Here is a 23,254-nt window from a genome sequence, read left to right as displayed (position 1 = left end):
CCATGGACTAACCAGTGACCCCAGTTGGCAGGAAAATGGTTAAACACAGGCAGAAAGGCACTGAAAAGTGTGTGAATTATCCTAAGAATGCTGTTTGCCTTAAAATAACTTGGCCAGGCAATGTAATGTGTAGGGCAGGTGGCCTTTTACAAGTAATTAACACAGAAATTCGGCAAGTTGGTATTAATGCATTTGCTGTGACATAGTTCCTAGTGCTAACAAGACTAACGAAAAAAAGAAGTTGGGACAGGAGAGTTGAAGTCTAGCGCTTTGTCCTGTCCCACCTTTCTTTTTATGATAGTCTTGTTAGCGCTAGTAACTATGTCACAGCAAACGGCCTATTACAATTATTGAATGGGTACCAAACGAAGGAACGTAAAGTCATGGACAGCTGACAGTCAGGTGGTCTGATGAATGGTGGAAATCTACAAGCGATGGTGATGAATGGTGGAAATCTACGATGATGGTATCAGCTGGTACGAAACAGGTTCGATTGAAGATTGCTGAGCGAGGCCTTAATTCTATAGTGGACAATAAAGAGGCTGATGACAATGACATTGCCATGTTGAAGTCGGTTTGTGTCAGACTACAACAATAGCTTCAAAATGTATGACTGCATGCGATGAAAAACTTGAGTCTTAGGTATATTCTGCAGTCATAAACCTTGCAGAGAGAAAGGTTGTCCTGCTTTCAATTATTGATTGTGCATTGTCCTTTGTAACCCTTTATTGAGCCCAAATCTTTTTGTGTTCTATGGCATTGTATTAAAGTCTGCGTATCTTTTAGTATTGTATTTGTCACTTGATTTTGTAATTGGACTGCTATTGCTCGAACTATTTTCTGCAGGCCTCACAAAAGCAACGAGCCCCGGCATCGCTGTTGTTGAAGCGGCATGCCACAGTCCTCTTGAGATCGGTCAGGTCACTGTTGCGGTGCAGTGCAGCTTGACTGCGGCTGACAAGTCTGTCGGGTGCTCCTTCAAAGCAGGCAGCGAGTCGAGGAGCGTGCAGACTACAGAGATTGTGCATCAGTCGAGCTCCACGTCAGGTAGGCAGTTACAGCAGTTGTGCGAATTTATCCTATTTTTGCTTCCTTGTGGGAGTTTGTGGTAAATGATTGATTGATTGATTGATTCTTTATTGGTTTATCACATATACATGTGATGGGAGGCGAAGGGAAGAGCCATTCAAGGATGGCTTGAGGGAGTCCTTCGCCCCCACGCTGGCAAAGACAACAGCAGAGACACACACGTCCTGTTCACATGGTCGTACACTTTTACAAAACCATCATATTAAGCACAACATTGCCATAAACCTTGACAAAACCATAAAATTAAACACATTAGTTACTGTCCTACGTAGGGCATCATGCGTAAACATATTTTACTTCACCTCAGCGTCGAATGACAGCACATTTCATAACAATGTACGCTTAGTAATAGTGACATTGAAACAATATAATTAAATAACAATCATAAACAGCTCTAGTGGTCAATGTTAGGCTAGAAAGAATGTGTACAAGTCAGATAATGTTGCTTCGCGAATATCGATTTGTTTTTTATCATACTCATTTCGTAGACGTGGAAGTTTGTTTTGGAGCATTTGCCGACCATAGCCAGTGTGACAATATGGAACATTCCATATTTCTGTTGTTCTAGTGGCATATGAAGCTTCCTTCAAATGGAGATTCACCAAACCCATGAAGATAGAACTATGAAAGTCACAGTTAAGGCGATATTCACGCAACAATTTATGCTGGCATAGCATAATGGCATAAATGGCATAGTTTGCCTAGCATGGTGTTACGGCCTGCTCAGGTGGTGACCATTGGCATAGCCAGAGTTGGGGGAGGGTTGGTGCTCCCCACTTTCCCCCTTTTCTCACGAAACAGAAAGTTTCAGAAGACAGGCGCAGAAAGAGCGACATGGATGAAAAAGGAAGCTTGAAGGTGAAAGCAAGTAGAGGGATAGTGGTGGTCCTGGGGGCGGGGGGCGGGAGTGTCATGGGGCAATCCACTCTCCCATGTACATGGACAAAGTGACTTTGCTGTCGCGCCAAGAACAAATAGGCGAAAGGTGCTTCTGCGCCAGCTCGTGTTTGATGTGAGAAAAAAATGACTACATTTGTGCTTGTTGGGAGAGAGAACGTATTTTGCTGGCCGCACTGGCGATGGCTGACACCTGAACATTAGCCAGAAAGGGGGATGATGCAATAAAGAGGGAACAGAATTAGACAAAGCACAGAGAGGGGAGTGAAAAAGTACAGAAGGCCTATTTACAATAACTACAGTATATACAATAGTGAATATTAGGGCAATTTACTCAAATATTTTCCTTCCCATGCAGGAGACACACCGGCTAGTGGACAATTAAGAGAGCCCATTTCAAGAGGCGTGAAACTGTACTTAAAAGTATTAAAAGTGATAAATTGAATGCTGATCTAGCTGAACACTATGAAGGATTATGAACAACACATTGTGGGTGAAGGAAAACCATACAGAAGCTGGTGCCTGGTGTCCACAATATATATTTTTAGCCGAGCCTACTCAACCAGGCGGAAGCCTGATTCCGCCGATTCTACTGCTCACGCACCGTCAGCATGCTGGGAGTGTCCTCGTCTTCTTTTGTGTCTGGGCCATTGTAGCACGCAGTAGTGCACTACAGGGCCCCCCTTCTAGCGAGGAAGCTATGTGCTGGACGAATGGTGAAGCACGGAGGGTGGTGGTGTGAAACACATGCGGCAAGTAGGACTGGCCTGGTCGGGAGGGAATGTGACAGCAAAAGTAGCTAAAGCATCAGAGTCCAAGTAGGAAGGCTTCAGACAGTCGACGGAGACCGTATTGACACGTGTACGTCATCTTTTTCGAGGGACCATCTTTTGCTGCCTAACAAATGTTATCGCACAGCGTAGGAGGTGCTTGCATGTATCGTAAGTTTCTCGTATGTAATGAATGGTTCTATCCGCTCTCTGTTGTCACCGAACCTTGTGTAATCTGATTTCATGTATGCACAAGATGAAGGGTGTAGAACTTTCTGGAAGACACGTGGGCACCAGCGTATAAAAGCTGATGCGCTTGACTCGCTAAGCAGATTTTCGACGATCACCGACTGTGTTTGCCACTATAGCCGTCCTTTGAGTGGAACCTGTTTTTGAGGGCACAGGTTCGCCTAATAAAACGCTAGTTTCGTCATTCGCAGTTTTGCTGCTTTCTTCACTTTCAGTACTACATGACAATATCTTCCTTCCCGGCCATTGATGAGCAATAGAAAGCACTTAGGTGAACGTTTGAGTACCTTGAACGGACCATCATACAGAGGCCGTAAGGGAGGACGCACAGTATCGTGGAGCACAAAGACGTGCGTGCAGTTCTCAAGGCCAGGGTTGACATATACACACCGGGAAAACATAGTTGTCGGTGGGCGGGGATGACAGTACGCATAACACTGTGTAGACAGTAGGCATAGCCGGAAACATCAGCGGGTACGGTAGATGAGTCGCCGAAGAATTTGCCAGGAACTCTTATAGTGGTGCCAAACGTAAGCTCAGTGACGCTGGTGGAAGAGTCACTGCGGTGCAGATGCCAAGCATAACGAAAGGAAGGTGCTCGATCAATGATGAAGGAAAAGTCGAAGCCATGAGTGAAGTCTTCAATTGGCAGTGAAAACGTTTGATGATCCCATTGGGTATTGGGTGGTAAAAGGTAGTCTTGATGTGATTGACGCCGAGCAGCCGAGATAAATTGGCGAACAATGTTGAGTTGAGTTGATGACCACGGTCAGTCATAATGGTGGAAGGGACAGCTTGGTGTCTAATCCAGAGTATGATAAGTACTCGAGCTGTCAAGTCTGCCGTTATGTCCAGGAGGGGCATCGCTTCAGGCCACCTAGGGGACCTGTCAGTGCAAGTTAACAGGAATCGATGGTTCCTACAGGGAGGAAGAGGGCCAACAATATCGACTTGCAGATTACGTCCGAGGACGAGAATGTGCCAAGAAGAGTCGCAGCATGGCAATGCACTTCAGACAGCTGGCAGTTGAAGCACGTACGTGACCAGCGACGAACGTCTACATGGATACTAGACCACACATAACGAGAAGTGACGAGTCGCTGTGTTGCACAAATATCAGGATGAGCCAAAGGATAGAGGGTATCAAAGATGACCTGGCCATATGGGCGAGGCATGTAAGGACAAGGGCGTCCGGCAAACGAGGGGCACGTCGCAGTCATGGAGCAAGATACCTTCAAACAGCAGAGAGGTACTGGTCGTGCGAAGCAGCTGGAGCTCGGCGTCGACACTCTGGGCGGTTGCCATGGCCGTGAAGTGATGACCGGTCAGCTGTGGTCCATTGCATGGATGGCGGCACGAGAAAGTGCATTGGCAACGGCGTTGTATTTTCCGCTGACGTGACAAATGTCTCTGGTGTATTCAGAAACGTAAGCGAGCTGTCTGATATCGTGGGGCACATAGGAGGTGCTGTGGGACGCTAGGGCCGAAGTCAGTGGTTTATGGTCGGTAATGGACATGGAAGGAGCGTCACTCGACGAAATGTCGAAAGTACTTCGCTGCCAAATAGGTGGCGAGCAGCTCTTGGCTGAACGTGCTGTTGCGGCGCTCGAGGGCTCGTAAGCCTTTTGGAAAAGAAGGTGATGGGCTGCCAAGCACCAGTAACAAACTGCTGCAAGAATGTGCCGACAGCAGTGTCTGGTGCGTAAACCGTGACAGATGTTGGGACGTCACATTTGGGGTGGACGAGGAGCGTCGTGCTGGCAGTGGCTTGTTTGATGCCTCTAAACGCGCAGTCAGTGGTGTCGTTCCAGGCCACGGGAGTATTCGGTGTCTTGAGGCCCAAGAGAATGTTGTGGAGAGGCTGCAGTATATTGGCGCAGTAAGGAATGAAGCGGCGGTAATAGTTGGTGAGGCCAAGAAATTCGTGCAGTCGCCTGGTGGTGGATGGCTGAGGAAACTAACAGATGGCCGTGATGCAGGTCGGTAGTGCACGAATGCTGTGTGCGTTGATGCAATGGCCAACAAAATCCAACTCTGTAACACTGAACTCGCTCTTTGGACCTTTAATGACAAGACCAAACTTGCTGAGTCTTGCGAGCACTTGACGTAGATGGAGCTTATAAGCTTCGGTGGCGGTGCTGTAGGTGAGCATGTCAAAATTAGTAAAGCACCACGTCAAGCCACGTAATACCTGGTCGATGAAATGCTAAAAGGGCTGGTCCACATTATGACGACCGGAGGGCATGCGCAGATATTCAAACAGGCAGAAGGGTGTTGTAATGGTGGCCTTTGGAATATCTGAAGGTTCCTCAGGAATTTGGTGGTAGGCTTTCACCAGGTCGTCCTTGCTAAAAGAGGTGCAACCGTGCATTGCCAACGCAAAATCCTGAGTGGGAGCTATTGGGTACTGGTCCGGGATAGTGGCCTTGTTGAGAGCACGGTAATCGCCACACGGGTGCCAGTCACCTGTCTTTTTGGGCACCATGTGGAGTGGTGAGGCCCAAAGACTGGAGGAAGGACGAATGAAGCCAAGGTCAAGCATGTGTTCAAACTCCTTTTTGGTGACAGCAACTAGATAACCCGGTGCGATGCGACGAGCCCGAGCAAACTTGAGAGCCACTCGTGACGATATGTTGCGTCAATCTGTGAGCGACCGAGGACTAAAAGGAGGGGGGTCTGAAGACGTCTGGAAACTCGGCAAGGATTGCTGACCAATGGTTGGGAGCGGGCATGTGCACCTCGAGAAGCCGAAGGGGTGGACTGCGACAGGAAACGCCTTGGACAGTTAAGCTCGTCTTAGAGTCCAAAATGCGGCTGTGCTGCACATCGATGACGAGCTTGTAGAGCTAAAGAAAGTTGGCTCTGATGATGGGCTGGCGCATGTCTGCAGTGATAAAGATCCAGCAAAAGGTAAGCCTGAGGCCGATGTCAAGAGTCACTGACTTTTGGCCGTAGGTCCAGAGGGTCGATCCATTGACCGTGGTGAGAGGAGGTGAGTTGGGAGGTTGGCGGCGCTCAGCCAACATAGGAGGAAGGACACAAATCTTGGAGCCAGTGTCGACGAGATAGTGGACTTTGCTGACATGGTTGGTGACGTAGAAAAGGTGACCGTATCTGGGGCCGAGAACAGTGGTCGCCGTCAGTGTTCAGCCCAACTGTTTCCCGCGTAAGAGTAGGGCTGGTGGCACTGGTTTGTGCGAGCAACATAGCGACAGCGGTACCAGCAAAGCATAACGGGAGAAGGAGAACGGCACCCAGAGTGACTGGGTCTAGGGCAGCGAGGTCGTGATGAAGAACATGGCCAGCGTGTTCAGATGGCAGCGGCCTCAGCTGTCAGTCGCTCTACTTGCCTTGTAAGATCCTCGTTAACTTCAAGGGGACGTGCATAGCTGTCGCCAGTGGTTGCACCGTGGGACAGAGGGTCAGGAGGGTGATGAACTGTGGCCACGAAGGGAGAACTGAATCCATAATGTTGGCCAATTGAGCCAGAGATTTGAGTGTTGAGGATGAAGACGCGGTAAGAATCATGTGTACCTACTGTTGAAGGAGCCAGGTCTCCAGCCAAGGCTTGCATGCGACACACTAAGTCAGTAGGTTTGCGGTCACCGAGCTCCTCCAATGTAGGAATTTGCTGTAGTCAATGCCACTTCATTTCAGTGGTGCGCTGGATGAGCGTTTCCTTAAGGTGGTCACAGGGGTTGTCGACGGGCAGGGAGTGTAGAACATCATGAACAATCACAGCAGTAGTAGGTGGAAGTGCTCCAACGACGTGGTCGAAAATGGTCAACTGTGATCTGAGGTGGTGGCGACAAAACAGGGATTTGATAGTAAGGAACCAAAGTTCCGAGTTCAACGAGCAGAACCCTGGGAGCTTGAGAGCGGAGACCTCAGGATCGCGGGGTAGTGGGGATGGGGTACTGGGATCAGGTAATACTTGATCGGGAGAATCTGGGGCCATGGCTGACTGGATAGAAGGCGGACTGTGAAAACAGTGGGGCTCGAGCTCCCTGTGGCCGTAGGCCCAGCAAAGCGGCTGAGGCACCTGGAGCTGAGAGCGATGACGCAAAGTCTGGAGTCGCCAATTTGTGGGCGAAGAAAAACCTGACAGACGCTGGTGCCTGGTGTCTGCAAATTATATTTTGGCTGAGCTTGCTCAATCATGTGGAAGCCTGATTCTGCTGATTCCTCTTCTCGTGCACCGTCACCATGCTGGGCATGTCCTCGTCGTCTTTTGTGACTTGTGACCGGACCATTGTGGCACATGGTACTGCGCTACAACATTTTATAAGTCGCTATTGCAGTTTCTCCGGACAGGTAGCCATTGGAATCTGACAATGTCTAATGCTAGAACGTTATCTAGTGAGGCGAGTCTAGCAGTGCTATTGGAGGAATTAGAGGGCAGTAAATGGGATAAAATAGGGCTCAGTGAAGTTAGGAGGACAAAAGAAGCATATACAGTGCTAAAAAGCGGGCACGTCCTGTGCTACCAGTGCTTTGCGGAGAAACTAGAACTAGGAGTCGGATTCCTGATTAATAAGAACAAAGCTGGTGACATACAGGACTTCTATAGCATTAACGAGAGGGTGGCAGGTCTTGTTCTGAAACTTAATAAGTGGTACAAATTGAAGGTCGTACAAGTCTACGCCCCTACATCCAGTCATGATGACCAGGAAGTCGAAAGCTTCTATGAAGACGTGTAATTGGCAATGGGTAAAGTCAATACAAAATACACTATACTGATGGGCGACTTCAATGCCAAGGTAGGCAAGAAGCAGGCTGGAGAGAAGTCAGTGGGGGAATATGGCATAGGCACTAAGAACAGCAGGGAAGAGCTATTAGTAGACTTTGCAGAACAGAATAATATGCGGATAATGAATACCTTCTTCCGCAAGCAGGTAAGCCGAAAGTGGACGTGGAGTAGCCCAAATGACGAGACTAGAAATGAAATAGACTTTATACTCTGCGCTAACCCTGGCATCATAAAAGATGTGGACGGGCTCGGCAAAGTGCGCTGCAGTGACCATAGGATGATAAGAACTCGAATTAGCCTAGATGTGAGGAGGGAATGGAAGAAACTCGTACACAAGAAGCCGATCAATGAGTTAGCGGTAAGAAGAAAAATAGAGAAATTCCAGATCAAGCTACAGGACAGGCATTCGGCTTGAACTCGGGAAGAGGACCTTAGTGTTGAAGCAATGAATGACAATCTTGTGGGCACCATTAAGGAGTGTGCAGTAGAAGTCGGTGGTAACTCCGTTAGACAGGATACCAGTAAGCCATCGCAGGAGACGAAAGATCTGATCAAGAAACGCCAATGTATCAAAGCCTCTAACCCTACAGCTAGAATAGAACTGGCAGAACTTTCGAAGTTACTCAACAAGCGTAAGTCAGCTGACATAAGTAAGTATAATATGGATAGAATTGAACATGCTCTCAGGAATGGAGGCAGCTTAAAAGCAGTGGAGAAGAAACTAGGAATTGGGAAGAATCAGATGTATGCATTAAGAGACAAATCCGGCAATACCATTACTATTATTGATGAGATAGTTCAAGTGGCTGAGGAGTTCTATAGAGATTTATACAGTAGCAGTGGCACCCACGACGATAATGGAGAAGAGAATGGTCTAGAGGAATTTGAAATCCCACAAGTAACGCCGGAAGAAGTAAAGAGAGCCTTGGGAGATATGCAAAGGGGGAAGGCAGCTGGGGAGGATCAGGTAACAGCAGATTTGTTGAAGGATAGTGGGCAGATTGTTCTAGAAAAACTGGCCACCCTGTATATGCAATGCCTCATGACCTCGAGTGTACCGGAATCTGGGAAGAACGCTAACATAATCCTAATCCATAAGAAAGGGGACGCCAAGGACTTGAAAAATTATAGACCGATCAGCTTACTGTCCGTTGCCTACAAAATATTTACTAAGGTAATTGCAAGTAGAATCAGGAACACCTTAGACTTCTGCCAATTAAAGGACCAGGCAGGATTCTGTAAAGGCTACTCAACAATAGACTATATTCACACTATCAATCAGGTGATAGAGAAATGTGCGGAATATAACCAACCCTTTTATATAGCTTTCATTGATTACGAGAAAGCGTTTGATTCTGTCGAAACCTCAGCAGTCATGGAGGCATTACAAAATCAGGGTGTAGACGAGCCGTATGTAAAAATACTGAAAGATATCTGTAGCGGCTCCACAGCCACCGTAGTCCTCCATAAAGAAAGCAACAAAATTTCAATAAAGAAAGCCGTCAGGCAAGGAGATACGATCTCTCCAATGCTATTCACAGCGTGTTTACAGGAGGTATTCAGAGACCTGAATTGGGAAGAATTCGGGATAAAAGTTAATGGAGAATACCTTAGTAACTTGCGATTCGCTGATGATATTGCCTTGCTTAGTAAATCAGGAGACCAAGTGCAATGCATGCTCACTGACCTGGAGAGGCAAAGCAGAAGAGTGGGTCTAAAAAAATTAATCTGCAGAAAACTAAAGTAATGTTTAACAGTCTCAGAAGAGAACAGCAATTTACAATAGGTAGTGAGGCACTGGAAGTGGTAAGGGAATACATCTACTTAGGGCAGGTAGTGACGGTGGATCCGGATCATGAGACGGAAATAATCAGAAGAATAAGAATGGGCTGGGGTGCATTTGGCAGGCATTCTCAGATCATGAACAGCAGGTTGCCATTATCCCTCAAGAGAAAAGTGTATAACAGCTGTGTCTTACCAGTAACCATGTACGGGGCAGAAACCTGGAGGCTTACGAAAAAGGTTCTACTTAAGTTGAGGATGACGCAACGAGCTATGGAAAGAAGAATGATAGGTGTAACTTTAAGGGTTAAGAAAAGAGCAGATTGGCTGAGGGGACAAACGCAAGTTAATGATATCTAAGTTGAAATCAAGAAAAAGAAATGGGCATGGGCAGGACATGTAATGAGGAGGAAAGATAAATGATGGTCATTAAGGGTTACGGACTGGATTCCAAGGGACGGGAAGCATAGCAGGGGGCGGCAGAAGGTTAGGTGGGCGGATGAGATTAAGAAGTTTGCAGGGACGACATGGCCACAATTAGTACATGACCGGGGTAGTTGGATAAGTATGGGAGAGGCCTTTGCCCTGCAGTGGGCGTAACCAGGCTGATGATGATGATGATGCCGATGATGATTGCAGTATCTCAATGAAACGGGTCTGCATACTTATATTTAGTGTCATCCTGACGCTATGCCATGTAGCAACCAAAGCGAAAAAAAAAAATTATAGAGAGAGAGAGAGAGACGGAAGCTGACTGGCTATTGTATCTAGTAAGATTCCAGAAATTTTCGGTGGTCTTAGCTTCATTCATGGCCGGTGTCAAGGCATTTTGGAGTGATCACACAAAGTTAATCCTTGTCACTGCTCACCCCAGACGTGTATGCCTATGACAGGTGTGTAGTGATTACAGGAGCGGAGAAAGAAAAATGCTTTATTGAAGGGAAAACCAACAGGCATGCAAAATGCTTTCTTAAGCTGAATGATGATCATGGTTATATTGCGCTTAGTTTTACACTGACGATTTTAAGTGAAGGACAGGATGTAGACGTACAAAGCGCAGACCTCCAACTGTTTAATACTGTTAAAGAATGCGCTTATATACAAGGAGATATGGCGCGAGGGGGGGGGGAAGATATAAAAAGATATGACAAGGTGATAACATGTGAGCATAGTTCGGGCCAGGCATACATCGTTCACTTGCACCCGTTCGCCCTGGCAAACTCGACCTCAGCTTCGATAAGCGTGATGGACGGAGTGCTTACGAACATCTCTTTTTCTTTAGCTATCGCAAGTGCCTCCCATATTTTTCGCTCCGGTTTTGTTTTTGATGTGCCAATGACTGTGGTGCTTTCTAGTAGCAGAAAGCATTTGCATTGTTTGCAGTGTGCAGCCAAGTTGCTAGGTGCTGTCGGAAGCTGGCACGTGCATTTGTGCTCCCGTAACCTGTGATTTAGACAGCGTCCACTTTGCCCAATGTATACTTTCCCGCAATCTAGTGGGATTTGGTTAACCACTGAATTGGCACATTCCACGTACTTTTTCACGTGCTTAGTCTGACAGATCGTAGCACTAGGATTGCCCTCTTTGGATCCTGCATTCACCCTCTTGCACATGCCTTTTAGTTTTTGCGGAGAAAAGAACTTTACTTGAACATCATGGCATTGGGCTGTCCTTTTTATCCTATGTGACAAGCCATGTGTGTAAGGCAACACCACGTGTTTTTTCAATTTTTCTTTTTCCTGTGTTTTTTTGCCTTTTCCTGTTGGTTCTGATTTCGGGCAACAAGTTTTCATAGATTTGCACCACCATACTGTTCGGGTACCCACTGTTTCTTAAGTGGCTTACTTGCAAATCGATGCTCTCCCTCACAGCATGGCGGCATGATTTTTCAACTGCTTGACTGATCCAAGCCTTGGCAATGCCTCTTTGTATAATTTTAGAATGGCAAGAGTCTTACCTCAGGATTTCTTTTTCTCCTCTAGTTTTGTAGCACCAGCAGATGTGGGAGCCTCTGAGCAGAAGGATGGTATCGCTATTGGTTCTTGTATAGCTCCCATGCTTTCAGACTTATTTTTGAGTGTGGGAGACAGAAAACTTGCTGCCTTGTTTGAAGAAACTAATATAACTACCTGTTTCAGATATGTTGACAATTATTTGGTGTGCATGAAAGAAAGCCAAAGTGAATCATTTAGCATAGAAACTGTAATCAGCAGGTTCAAGAAAGTGCATGAAGGTTTAGAATTCACATACGAGACTCCTACCGAAGGTCGATTCCAGTACCTTGACATAAACATTAGGTTCAGAGGCTCCCACATCTGCTGGGGCTACAAAACTAGAGGAGAAAAAGAAATACTGAGGTATGACTCTTGCCATTCTAAAATCATAAAAAGACTCATTGCCAAGGCTTGCGTCAGTCAAGCTGTTGAAAAATCATGCCACCATGCTGTGAGGGAGAGCATCGATTTGTAAGTAAGCCGCTTAAGAAACAGTGGGTACCCGAACACATTTTCGGGGCTGTTGGCGACTACCATATTTCGTTATATAGCAAAATCTTATACCAGACTGCTATTGGCCAAGAGCTGATAGCATTCAAGAAGCTTGAGCCGACTATCGTCTTCTCACACTCACCTGCCCAAGTAGAAATCGAAACTTTGGCCATAGTGCTTATCGGTGTCATAGCAGTCACATCTCGCTAATTTCTATTACTGTATATTTTTGGACTTTAGTTAGCATTTTTGTGTAAGTCACCCTCCCAATATTTGCGAGTTTCACAGGAAGAATTGGTATACAAGTCGTAGTGGTGCATAATGTACGCCTATTTTAACTCGAGTGACGTGATGAAATGTGAGTAAGCACACTTTTGCCTGGCACGGCATTTCAAGCTTGGCATAATTTCTAGCAGAAAAGACTCGGTGAACATTTATCTTCACTCAAAACCATCGAGAGCCTCATCCTCCAACGCAGTCAGAAAGTTCAACTACTTGAGCTGACAGTGTCACTGGGTCACCGTCGTCAACTTCTGAATAAACATTTAGAGACGTTTTAGGCACGCTACTTGCATTGCTTCTGCAGTGTGACATGCTTAAAAGAAGAAAGCGTTCATATTGGTCTTGTCGGCCTGCATGCCTTTAGGCATATATAAGTCGCACTATTGTATAAGACACACCAAGGAAAGTTTTGGAAAAAAAGCCATGACTTATTGTCTGGAAACTATGGTAGCTTAGAAAACTCAACTAGCCTGAAACTATGCAAAACTTAAGCCCATACTTCATGTACCAGCCAAGGCCTACTGCACCTCACGATGAATGGCGGTCAGCATCTACAAGGGATGCATGCCAGTGTGCGCACCCTCCTGGCCGCTCCTGGCCAGACATGCTTCCTGTTGAGTTTCCTATTGAGCCCTGCTAAGTGCGCAGTCTGGATTTGCCTACTGTCTGTGCAGGATAAAGCTAGTCTACACCATGTAGCATTGCCAGGCTGGAGCACGCGAGCATGCATTCCAGCCCTGCCGTTCACCTACACTTACATGTAACTGTGTCTGCTGCATAGCGTAACTACCGCGAGGTGCCGCAATGATCCCTCTTGCTGTAATGCCACAGGCAAGGTATAATGACTCTATCGCCACTGGCGCTCCTCCATTCCTTTGAAACTGAAGGTGCTGAGGGAAAATAGGAAAGCTAAATATCGCACTCAAAGTATATGCTCGTACTAGGCATTTTTGAAAAATTATTTCAGTAATAAATTTCTCGGATGTTACTCGTGCTCCAAAGAATTTGTGAGGTTTCAAGAAAATGTAGTTCAGGGCCCCTTTAAATTAAGTGATCGTAAGAACATGCAAGTTCGCTGTTAATTATTTCATGATTTCCTCTGTTATAGTTACTTTTTAAGTCTCCTTTTTGTGTAGTGGTAGCGACGGACCTGTAAACGTCCTTTTCATGGGTGCCACCATATTGTATAGGCAGGGGCACTATCTGTGAGCCCGTTGCCATGCTGTGTTGTGTGGTCGCTCCATGTCTTATGCCAGGTGTAGGCTCGGCAGCACTTGCTGGTGGTTGTTTTCGGGTCCATGCGGTTTGCTTAGTATGGTGTGGTGTCTTCTACGTTGGAACCGGTTTTTTGACACGTACTGAAGAGATTTAACTTGGCATGGCCACATTTGGTGCTGTCGGGGAGGAGCACACGGTGTGGTATGTGCACGCATGTCTGAACCTACGATCGGCCTCGGAGATCAGTGGTGTATGCCTAATAATTAATTTCCTGAATGTGCACTCGTTTGTTTGACGTGGTTTCCACCCACAAATAAATACTTTCGGTCAGTGATAACAGTGTACCGTACAGTATGAATCGCATTTGTCAAGTGGCCAGCTGTGGACAGTGCCAGTGTCTGAAGCAGTGGTAGTGGCTGGGTTATACAGTCGAACCCCCTTATAACAATATTCATCTGCCACGAAAATTCCATTGTTATAACGGGATTGCAGGGAAAAAATCAAAATAGGGGGATGGCAGAGCTGATCAGAGAGAACTATAATGGCGGGGAGGCCAGTGCCCCTCCGCATCACCTTCCTCCATCTGGCTGCTGATTGTGTTCACTCTAACTGCTTCCTGGGCGCTCCAATCGTGTGTAACAGGCCGTGGCTGTCGGCGTTAAATGGCACTGCTATAACAACTGCAGAGAGCTGTCACGGGTGGCAAGCGATATGCGAGCACCACCGAGGCATCGCTTTGATGGCTCTCAAAGGAGCCTTTTAAAAATTGTGAGAAGGCTGCCACACCCACATCTCCACTGTGCCCATAGCTCTACGCCACCCCACCCTCCGAAACACGAATGGACCGCGCCAACTGCGCTGCTCGCATGTTGCTCGCTGGCTCCTCATTCAGCGCGGTTCTGCAAACAACTTAATCACTAGTGTTCACCTTCGTTGTTTGCATCGAAATCGTTCCTGGCTACGCGGCTTCTCGCCACCGAAACTGAAGATGGCTGATCCGTCCGCTGATCATCAGCAGTGCACGACATTGCCAGTGGAAAGAAAGCGCATGGCTGTAAATTTGGAAACTAAGTGCTTCTAACCGATGAGGCGATCGTCGTGACCGTGCTTGCATCAGATAGCGACGGCAGCGATGACACAGTAGGGCAGACTTCCTGATGAGGTGATCGTCGCGAACGTGCTTGCATCAGATAGCGACGATGAGTCGGTAGGGCAGATTGCCCAATGAGGCGATCGTTGGGACCATGCTTGCATCAGATACCGATGACGCGGTAGGGCAGGCTGCCCGTTGAGGCGATCGTCGCGAACGTGCTTGCATCAGATAGCGACGATGAGTTGGTAGGGCAGGTTGCCCGATGAGACGATCGTCGGGACCATGCTTGCATCAGATACCGATGACGCGGTAGGGCAGGCTGCCCGATGAGGTGATCGCCACGACCGTGCTTGCATCAGATAGCGACGGCAGCGATGATGTGGTAGGGCAGGCTGCCTCAACGGTGTGCTCACAGGAGGCCTGGCAGATGATTCTGCCTGTGAGGGGCTTCGTTTTCGCGAGGAACCTTCCGTTGCACTGCGTGGAGCACCTGGATGCCTTGGCAAAGGATGTTGGCAAGCTTCATGTAAAGCATGCAAGGCTGACAAACATGGGGTTTTCTCGTGCAAGCCAGTGAGAAGTACATGGCGACATGCTTGTGGCGATATCACCTCAGCATTTCTTCTGGACTTCTCAGGCAGTTGCAGCAGCCATCTCGCAATTTTTAAAAGGTGCCTTTTGGGGTCACCAATGCGATGCCTTGGTGGTGCTTGCATATCACTTGCTACTCGTGACCCCTCTTTGCAGTTGCTATAGCAGTGCCATTCTTTAATGCCAACAGCCACGGCTTGTCATACGTGATCGGAGCGCCCAGGAAGCAGTTAAACCAGTGAACACAATCAGCAGCCGGATGGAGGAAGGTGGTGGGGAGGGGCACTGGCCTCCCCGCCATTACAGTTTTCTCACAACGGCTCTGCCATCCCCCAATTTTGATTTTTTGATGCAACCCGGTTATAACAATTAGCGGGTATAACAATGGAATTCTCATGGCATCTGAATGTTGTTATAAGTGGGTTCAACTGTATAGGAAAATTGAAACTGACAAAAAGAAATATGGGTACATCTGAATACATTTCCCTGATGCCTCTTAGTGCATCGGAAAGGAATGCACAAAAGTATGGTTGGCTATTGAGTGGGTTGTAATACCGGTTTCACATGTACACTTCTGATTGCGATTGGTGCCGATCCGAATTGAGCTTGTTCCGGATTGATTGTTGCTACACGTCATGTGCAATCGTGATCTTTTGGGGGGGAGATCAAAAAATCAAATCCACTTTATTCCAGCATCGTAATCCGAAGAATACAGATGTTAAGGGCCGTGGACTAAAAGCCAGAAAACTGCTTGACAAGGCCCATGGTCCCTTTAACTTGGCACAGATGCATGGCAAAGATAAGCGCAGAGCTAAAACATTGCCTACTACAGCAACATGGCAGAAAGTACAAGAGAAAAGGCAACATATACAGCAGAATATAGCAGTTTCATTTCAAACGAAATGTAGCAGACAATCATAAGACTGAAATGTGATTCTGGATAGGTTCTGGTTACAGGTATACAAATGCAATACACACAACTATTTATGCTGTTATTTGGCATGTTATATCCTATTTTTATTTTATTTGTGCAGCATCAAGGCCTTCTATATCTCCATCAACAGCAGCCGAGGATGACAATTCACACCATGGTCTCCGACACCACTGTCACCTCTGTGACTATGAGACTGATAAGGGTTTTCATCTGAAAGCACATATGAGGGTTCATACTGGCGAACGTCCTTTTAGTTGTGATTTGTGCCCTCGAAGGTTCTCGGAAAGGTCCAAGATGAAGATACACCTGCGCACCCACACAGGCGAGAAGCCATTTCAGTGCCCTTCATGCCGTCAGAGCTACTCTCATAAGCTCAGCTTGCAGAGACATCTGCACATCCACACAGACAAAAAGCCATTTCAGTGCCCCTCATGCCCTCAGCGCTTTTCACAAAGGTCCAAATTGAAGGAACACTTGCACATCCACTCACGCCAGAAGCCATTTCAGTGCCCTTCATGCCCTCAGAGCTTCTCACAAACGTCCAAGCTGAAGGAACATCTGCGCAGCCATACAGGAGAAAAGCCATTTCACTGCCCTTCATGCTCTCAGAGCTTCTCATATAAGTCCAGCGTGAAGAAACACCTGCGCACCCACACAGGCGAGATGCCACTTCAATGCCCTTTGTGCCCTCAGAACTTCTCGCAAAGGGCCAAGCTGAAAGAGCACCTATGCACCCACACAGGTAAGATACCATTTGAGTGTCCTTTGTGCTCTCAGAGCCTCTTGCATAAGTCCAGCAGGAAGCAACACATGCACATTCATATCGGTTACTGACCACACTGCTGCACTGTCTCCTCCATGTACTTGAGTGGGCTCAGCACTTGAGGGGACTTAAGAAAACAAAGAACCATAGTAACAGCCATGTAGAACTTAACTAAGAATTAGGAGACTACATAGTTGTGTAGCATGCTGCATTGTGTTCTGCTGCATCAGGTAGTGCAAATGTCACCATATTCTCTTAAATGTCAAACTTTCAAGTCAATTCACAGGATACTCCAGCCTAATCCAGAATGTTGCAAGGACATTTGTAGCACAGTGGAACCTTGATTACGTGACTTTCTCAGGAGCAAATGAGAGTGCTAAATGGACTATAGCCCGAGGATTATCGTCGTTATTTCATGTATCCTATCAGCATACTCATTTTTATTCTGAATCGTAGAAAATGTTTGGATTTTTATTCGGCTGTGGCTAAAGGTACGTCCAACGTCTCCCTCAACTTTTTTTGCAGGTACATTAGACGCATCTGGCAGTGTTTTTATGGAAGTACGTCTGACATTTCTTGTTGATTTTTCCCTGTTTAACGTTAGGATATGTCAATCGTAAGCCCGCTAAACAGCTAAATAGACGTTTCCCTCGGGTCAGCGCTTATTCTGTATGTGTGTTGTGGTGCAGCATGCCTGTTTCCATGCAGCCCACGCAGATTGCCATGCTCATCGTCGCCGTAACAACTGCTGCATCTGCTTCCATAGTGTTGATGCGCACTTTCACGGCAAGAAAAACACCTTTTATTTGGTGCCTCTTGATGCGACACTGGGACGAGTGCTCATCACAAATAGAGCAATGCCACAATTGTGCTTTGCTACCAACTTACTTACTAAGTGACTCGTGGAAATCCATTTGTGTTGCAGCATATCACAATTACGAAGATGTCGATGTTGGAACTGCAATCCACAAATTAACAGAATTGTTAATTAATGAAAGCAGAGAAGGACTATTCTTCTCCATGCAGATAGCTCCCCGAGTTGCTCATCAAGTCGCTTTCTGTTTTCATTCATGAGCCGGCATGACAGACCTTCATTATACTGTTTGCTTTATGGCTCAAAGCAGTTCATTCTTGAAACTTCTTCAGGAGTCAGCTTTAATCATACTGCAAGGCAGACCACTAATAAAAACTTAAAACGGGTAGCGCGAGTTATGGCATCATCTAAGACGTCATTCTGCATACATTTAAAAATCATTTTCGACCATGTCACTAGAATATGCGCACTTATACTTTGATGCTGTTTTCTGTGGGGAGGGAGCAAACATGATCGAGAATACACCTACACTAACTAACTTCGATGGTAATCAGTGCCAATGCAGCTTTTGTAATGAAACATGCAGTGGCTGTGTGGGTTTAGCACATAGACAAAGTGCATAAAGCATACAATAATTGGATTTTAAAAACGCCAAAATCAGCAAATGTCATGCAGCAAAAATCTGAACTGTTTAGTCATTGGTTAATATTACAAGCACAGAAACTCTCGCACCTTGACTGTTTTTTGTTAGCATTACAGTAATATCTCCATTTGCTATGCAGGGTAACTGCTTAACATATCAATTCATAAAATATATCGTTCTTTTTTTTTGCCTGTGGCAGTTTGCTTGATGTGGTTAAAGCCTTTCTGCCACTTACGTCCGATAAGGCAAGACTGCACGAAATAGTGTGTCATCACTGCTGCTGGACTGCCACATGCATTGGACCGTCGGGTCATGCGTTTAAGTAAGCTTCTTGCGCTATTGTTGCATGCCCCACAGAGCACATGTAAAAACAGCACAATCAACACACAGTGAAACCTCGTTAAACTGTAGTTGGTCGGAGCTTGCAAAAAGTATGTACTAAACGGTAGTACTGCTTAACCAAAATAGCATCAGATCACCCACTTACCTGTCAAAAACGGAAGTCAGAGAGAGTGCAATGAGAGGGCAAAAACCTGAAGTATTTATTCACTTTGCACGACAGAAGTCTGCTATTTTCATTTTTTTTTGATGCCATGGTGGCCTAGCAGCAATGACAGCGACCTCAAACTTGCTGCAGGTGCGAGCCACCTTTGCAGCCAGCCCCTTCTCGGCAAACACTCGCATGACAGATTCCGCGTTGGCATTACATATTCTCAGTACGCGGGCATGGCAGCACTGCAGAAGTCGCAAGCCACCTTTTTCATTGTGGGGTGCTGCTCTCGTCAGGACGATTGCATTCGTGATGCTGACTTAACATGAAGCTTCTACTGACAGGTCTGCATCGCTTGTGCTGTCACTTTCCTTGTCGTCCTCATCACTGTCGTTAGCCAACACCTTGACAACAACAGAGGCAACGATGGCAAAAGGCCGAACCTCGTAGTCGATATCTTTTCACGGTCACAGCAGCACTGCTGAGCAACTTCTTCACATTCCAACTGCCACACACCGTAGTCAACAGTAGAGGCCTGGCATGTGCCAGCACCGACTTCTTTGTGCCACATCCAATTTTTCTTCTATGCTCAGCATCCAGTGCTTTTTCTGGTGTGACGCGAGTCCTTGCTTGCACGACGCTGAAATGATGTTGATGTGGCTTCATGTGCAAACGTACAGGGCCCTTGGAGGCCGTTCTGATCTCTGAGGCCTGTTGTTCTAATGGGCCGCCCAATGGAGACAACACACCACCATTATTGTGCCACGAAAGGTGAAACACTATGCGCTAACCGATACGTACACAATAAGCTGGCATGGTTTATACGGATACAAAACGCATTATGTTCAATGGCCGCTGAGTCAGAAATTTTACTTTGCTACTTTTAAAATGAAACTACTGTTTAAGCGGGTATGGTTTAATGAGGTTTTACTGTACTTGTACGTATGACCCGATGGTGAATTAAATCTAGTTGCCAAGCAACCACGAGGACGCGTTGCTTGCTGTCATTTGCTATTCTCAGTTGTAAGCGGGGAAGGTGATTCGCCACAATGGAGACACTGGTGCAAAAAAGAAATAGAGATAAAAGAAAAGAAAGAAAAGTATGTTTCGGCAGAGAATCAAACCCTGTACCGTAGTGTGGCAGGCAGAAACGCTACTGCAACGCTACCACTGGCTTTTGCAGTTGTCATATTAAAGGGACCCTGAAATGGACTTTGGCAATTTTGTACAAATGTACTGAGTCGTTAGGGTAGGTCCTTCTGATCATTAAATGACACATCTAAGTGCTCTGTGTAAAGCGTGCAATTTATTAAAAGGGTTTCAAAATGTACTTCGCTACCGATCGCGGCGCACCACTCCCCCGAGTTTTCAGCCACCCCTGAGCAAGTGATGTGAGGGGACCTATCACGCCACTAGTGCGAGCTTTCCGATTGGCTGCCCAGGGCACGTCATTGATAATATTTGAAAAGTTCCTAATAGTTGGAATGTTAATTAATTTGTTTCTATGAAAAAGAAAGTAACACAAAGAGAATCCAGAAGGACAATTTCTCACTACACTCAAGCACTTCCGGCACACAGCAAGTTTCGTCTGCTTGTGTTACAATGTGCTCCGTGTTGATGCGAGCTGCATGGCCTGTGTTGGTCTCGGATCTGTCTTTTCGTGAGCACCATTGTTTGCCCTTGTGTTGTGGACTGCAAACGTCGCGATTGGCGACATGTCAAGCTGCAACATCATGTTCCTCTGCAAGGCAACATGTGAGCAAAGTGGCTGCAGTGCTGGTTCTCAGTATCTGATCAGCACCAGCATTTACGCGTTTGCGGCTGTCATTTCATGCCACAGGATTATTAGAACAATAGAGTTTAGTATGTCCTGTATTCGGGTAAACGCAAGCACGAGTGGACTGGGCCTGGGCACCTTACGGAATGAGCGGAGGCGCAAATGTGAACAACCTGCAAAGTGCAGCCACCTGGTGGCACAGAGCTCATCCAAACACAGAGCTAATGTAGCAGTAACCAAGTGTGTTCTACTTTGCTGCTGGTGTAAACTTTTAGCAGGAGCGTAATCAGGAACACGTCATTTTCCTGAATGTTCATAATGTTTTGCACTTGGCTACAGCAATATTAGCTGTGCATTTGGCTGGTTAAGCCCTGCACCACCAGGTGGCTGGACCTACCGACTGATCAGGCCGCTCGTGTAGATCTACGTTAAAGCTCCTTCATCACAGCAGTAGTATGGAGGGGCTTTAATTTATGCCTCCACACATCCGTCAAAATGCCCAGCTTGCCTGTCGTTACCTGAATACCAGGCAAGCTCGGCGCTGCGACAGAATGCTCGCAATGCAAGCTGCTTGGATAGCTCTCACTTGGGATCCAAGGCCAGGCGGCCGGCGGAGAGGTTGGAGTGGCTTTGTGCACTGGCTCCAAGACAACTGAAAGTAGACGACACGACGTCGCATCATGACGCAGAGCTGGTGAAGGTGGAGCTTAGCCCGTATCAGTCGGTGAACGAGTTGAGGAGAAAAAGCATGGCTATGGAAAAGGGTAACTTGTAATCATCTGTAGCGCTCTTAATATGAGACACTTCACTTAAATTGTGGTGCGAATGTTTTACTGTAGCTGTATCCTATGTGTCTACAAAATTTGTCCGAACCATTTCAGGGACTTTCTAACCCTTTGATTAAAAATTTAATTGTGAGGTTTTACATGCCAAAACCACGATCTGATTATGAGGCGACGCCGTAGTGGAGGACTTCAGAAATTTGAACCACTTGCGGTTTTTTGAACGTCCAACTAAATCTAAGTAAATGGTTGTTTTCACATTTCGCCCCCATCGAAATGCGGCCACCGTGGCCGGGTTTGACGAGACATATATGACGAGACATATAAATACCCAGAAAAAAATGTTTATCTTCTATCTAAATATGCAAAACATATCAAGAATAACCACAATTAACAAAGAGAAAAAAATATTTTGCAGAAATTTTTCCAGCAAGAGCCCACTTCCAGGCAGGAAACTGGAAGTGGGCTTCATCCTAAGCCACTTGAGGCTTTGTTTTCAATTTGTATAGACAGCTCTCATCATATGTGAACCATAGGTGCACATTTCATTTGCTTTACATCGCGTGTGACACCACTGCAGCTGGATATCTTGCATCGGCCTGTCTCCTCTGACCTTGCTTTCACAAATCAGTGTGTCGCATGCCAAACTTCTTCCTTGTCTAGTGATCCTGCTCTAAACCAACAAATGACGCTTGCTATTTGTCATTCAGTGTTTGCTGAAGACATTTAGCGAGAAACTTCGTACTCAATACTGAAACTCGACCATGACACTTGCCATGGTCACGGGCTCGAATCTGTATTCAGTCATTCCAGCGACTATAGGCGGCTCGACGGTCGGTCAAAATGGCTGCAGAGACGGTGACACGGCGAACTCGCAAGCTCGTTGATCTCGAGCAGCAAACCACGTCAGGGCCTCTAGTTTCGCTGCAAATCATACTTTGGCTCTTGCTAAAGAGACTCAAAGGTGTGTAAATGAAGGCGAAGCTACGTTCCACGCCGGTCACATCATATGCTGCGGCATCAGCTCCATTAGAGACTATGTTTGCAAAGGGGAGCGCAGAAGCATTGCAGAAAACGGAGACGTGGACAGGAAAGACGCTCACTTGCAACTACATATATTTTCAGAGACAAACCACCAGGAACGTTATTGCTCATATGCTGTCATCAAGAATTGTAAAGAAATGTTTACATTTTTTATATATATAAAATTCACCTAACAACGGAGCACGCATCGCTACATCAATAATGACAGCTATATAGTGTTGGTGATAGCAGCAACGGCACGTGCAAGTGGCCTGACAGAAGTCGGTCCAAAAAAACCTTCGAGGGGAGAGTGGCAAAGGAGGTGGCGTAGAAACTTCAGGCAAGGGCGAGGAACGTAAATTCCTTATCCATAAGATGCACTGACAGGGCACTAATACAAAGGTTAGCACGAGCACGAATCTGACCAGCCTCGAGGATTTCCCTTTCGAGTCTGCCTTTAGATCTGCTTAGAATCTCGGTTTTATCGAAAAGGGGCTTACAGCCACAATTCCTGTTGTTCGCAGGAAGGTGCACGGAGTTGCGCAGTGCCTTTTAAGATGAAGGATGTTCTCTTAGCCTGTTATTTAGACAGCGCCCCATCCGCCCAATGTAAACTTTCCCACAGTCGAGTGATATCTTATAAACCACTTCAGTAGCAAAGGAGATGAGGGGTTTCTTGTGTTTCTTTTCACAGTTCTTGTTCTTCTTATGGCCGTTTTGCAAGGGCGCAAAACCAAGAAAGCTTGAGAGGAGCTGTGAAGACGAAGTCAAGGCCATGTTTTTTCCCGATCCTTTTTAGGTGGTGTGAAATCTTTTTTTGT

General features: G+C 46.5%; 1 protein-coding gene across 9 annotated transcripts in view; it reads left to right on the top strand.

The window, feature by feature from the left end:
* Positions 1-23,254, top strand: part of LOC142590666 (uncharacterized) — a 224,496-nt gene that overhangs the window by 30,169 nt on the left and 171,073 nt on the right. For all 9 annotated transcript variants that reach the window (XM_075703067.1, XM_075703062.1, XM_075703066.1 and 6 more), the window contains exons 3-4: positions 847-1,047; positions 16,242-16,883. In XM_075703067.1, the coding sequence (XP_075559182.1) occupies positions 847-1,047; positions 16,242-16,883 (843 nt within the window). The remainder of the gene's footprint in view (positions 1-846; positions 1,048-16,241; positions 16,884-23,254) is intronic.

This window comes from Dermacentor variabilis, chromosome 8 (genome assembly GCF_050947875.1).
Source record: "Dermacentor variabilis isolate Ectoservices chromosome 8, ASM5094787v1, whole genome shotgun sequence".
NCBI lineage: Eukaryota > Metazoa > Arthropoda > Arachnida > Ixodida > Ixodidae > Dermacentor > Dermacentor variabilis.
The sequence above is the reverse complement of the archived record's forward strand: the minus strand, read 5'-3'. Positions and strand labels throughout refer to the sequence as shown.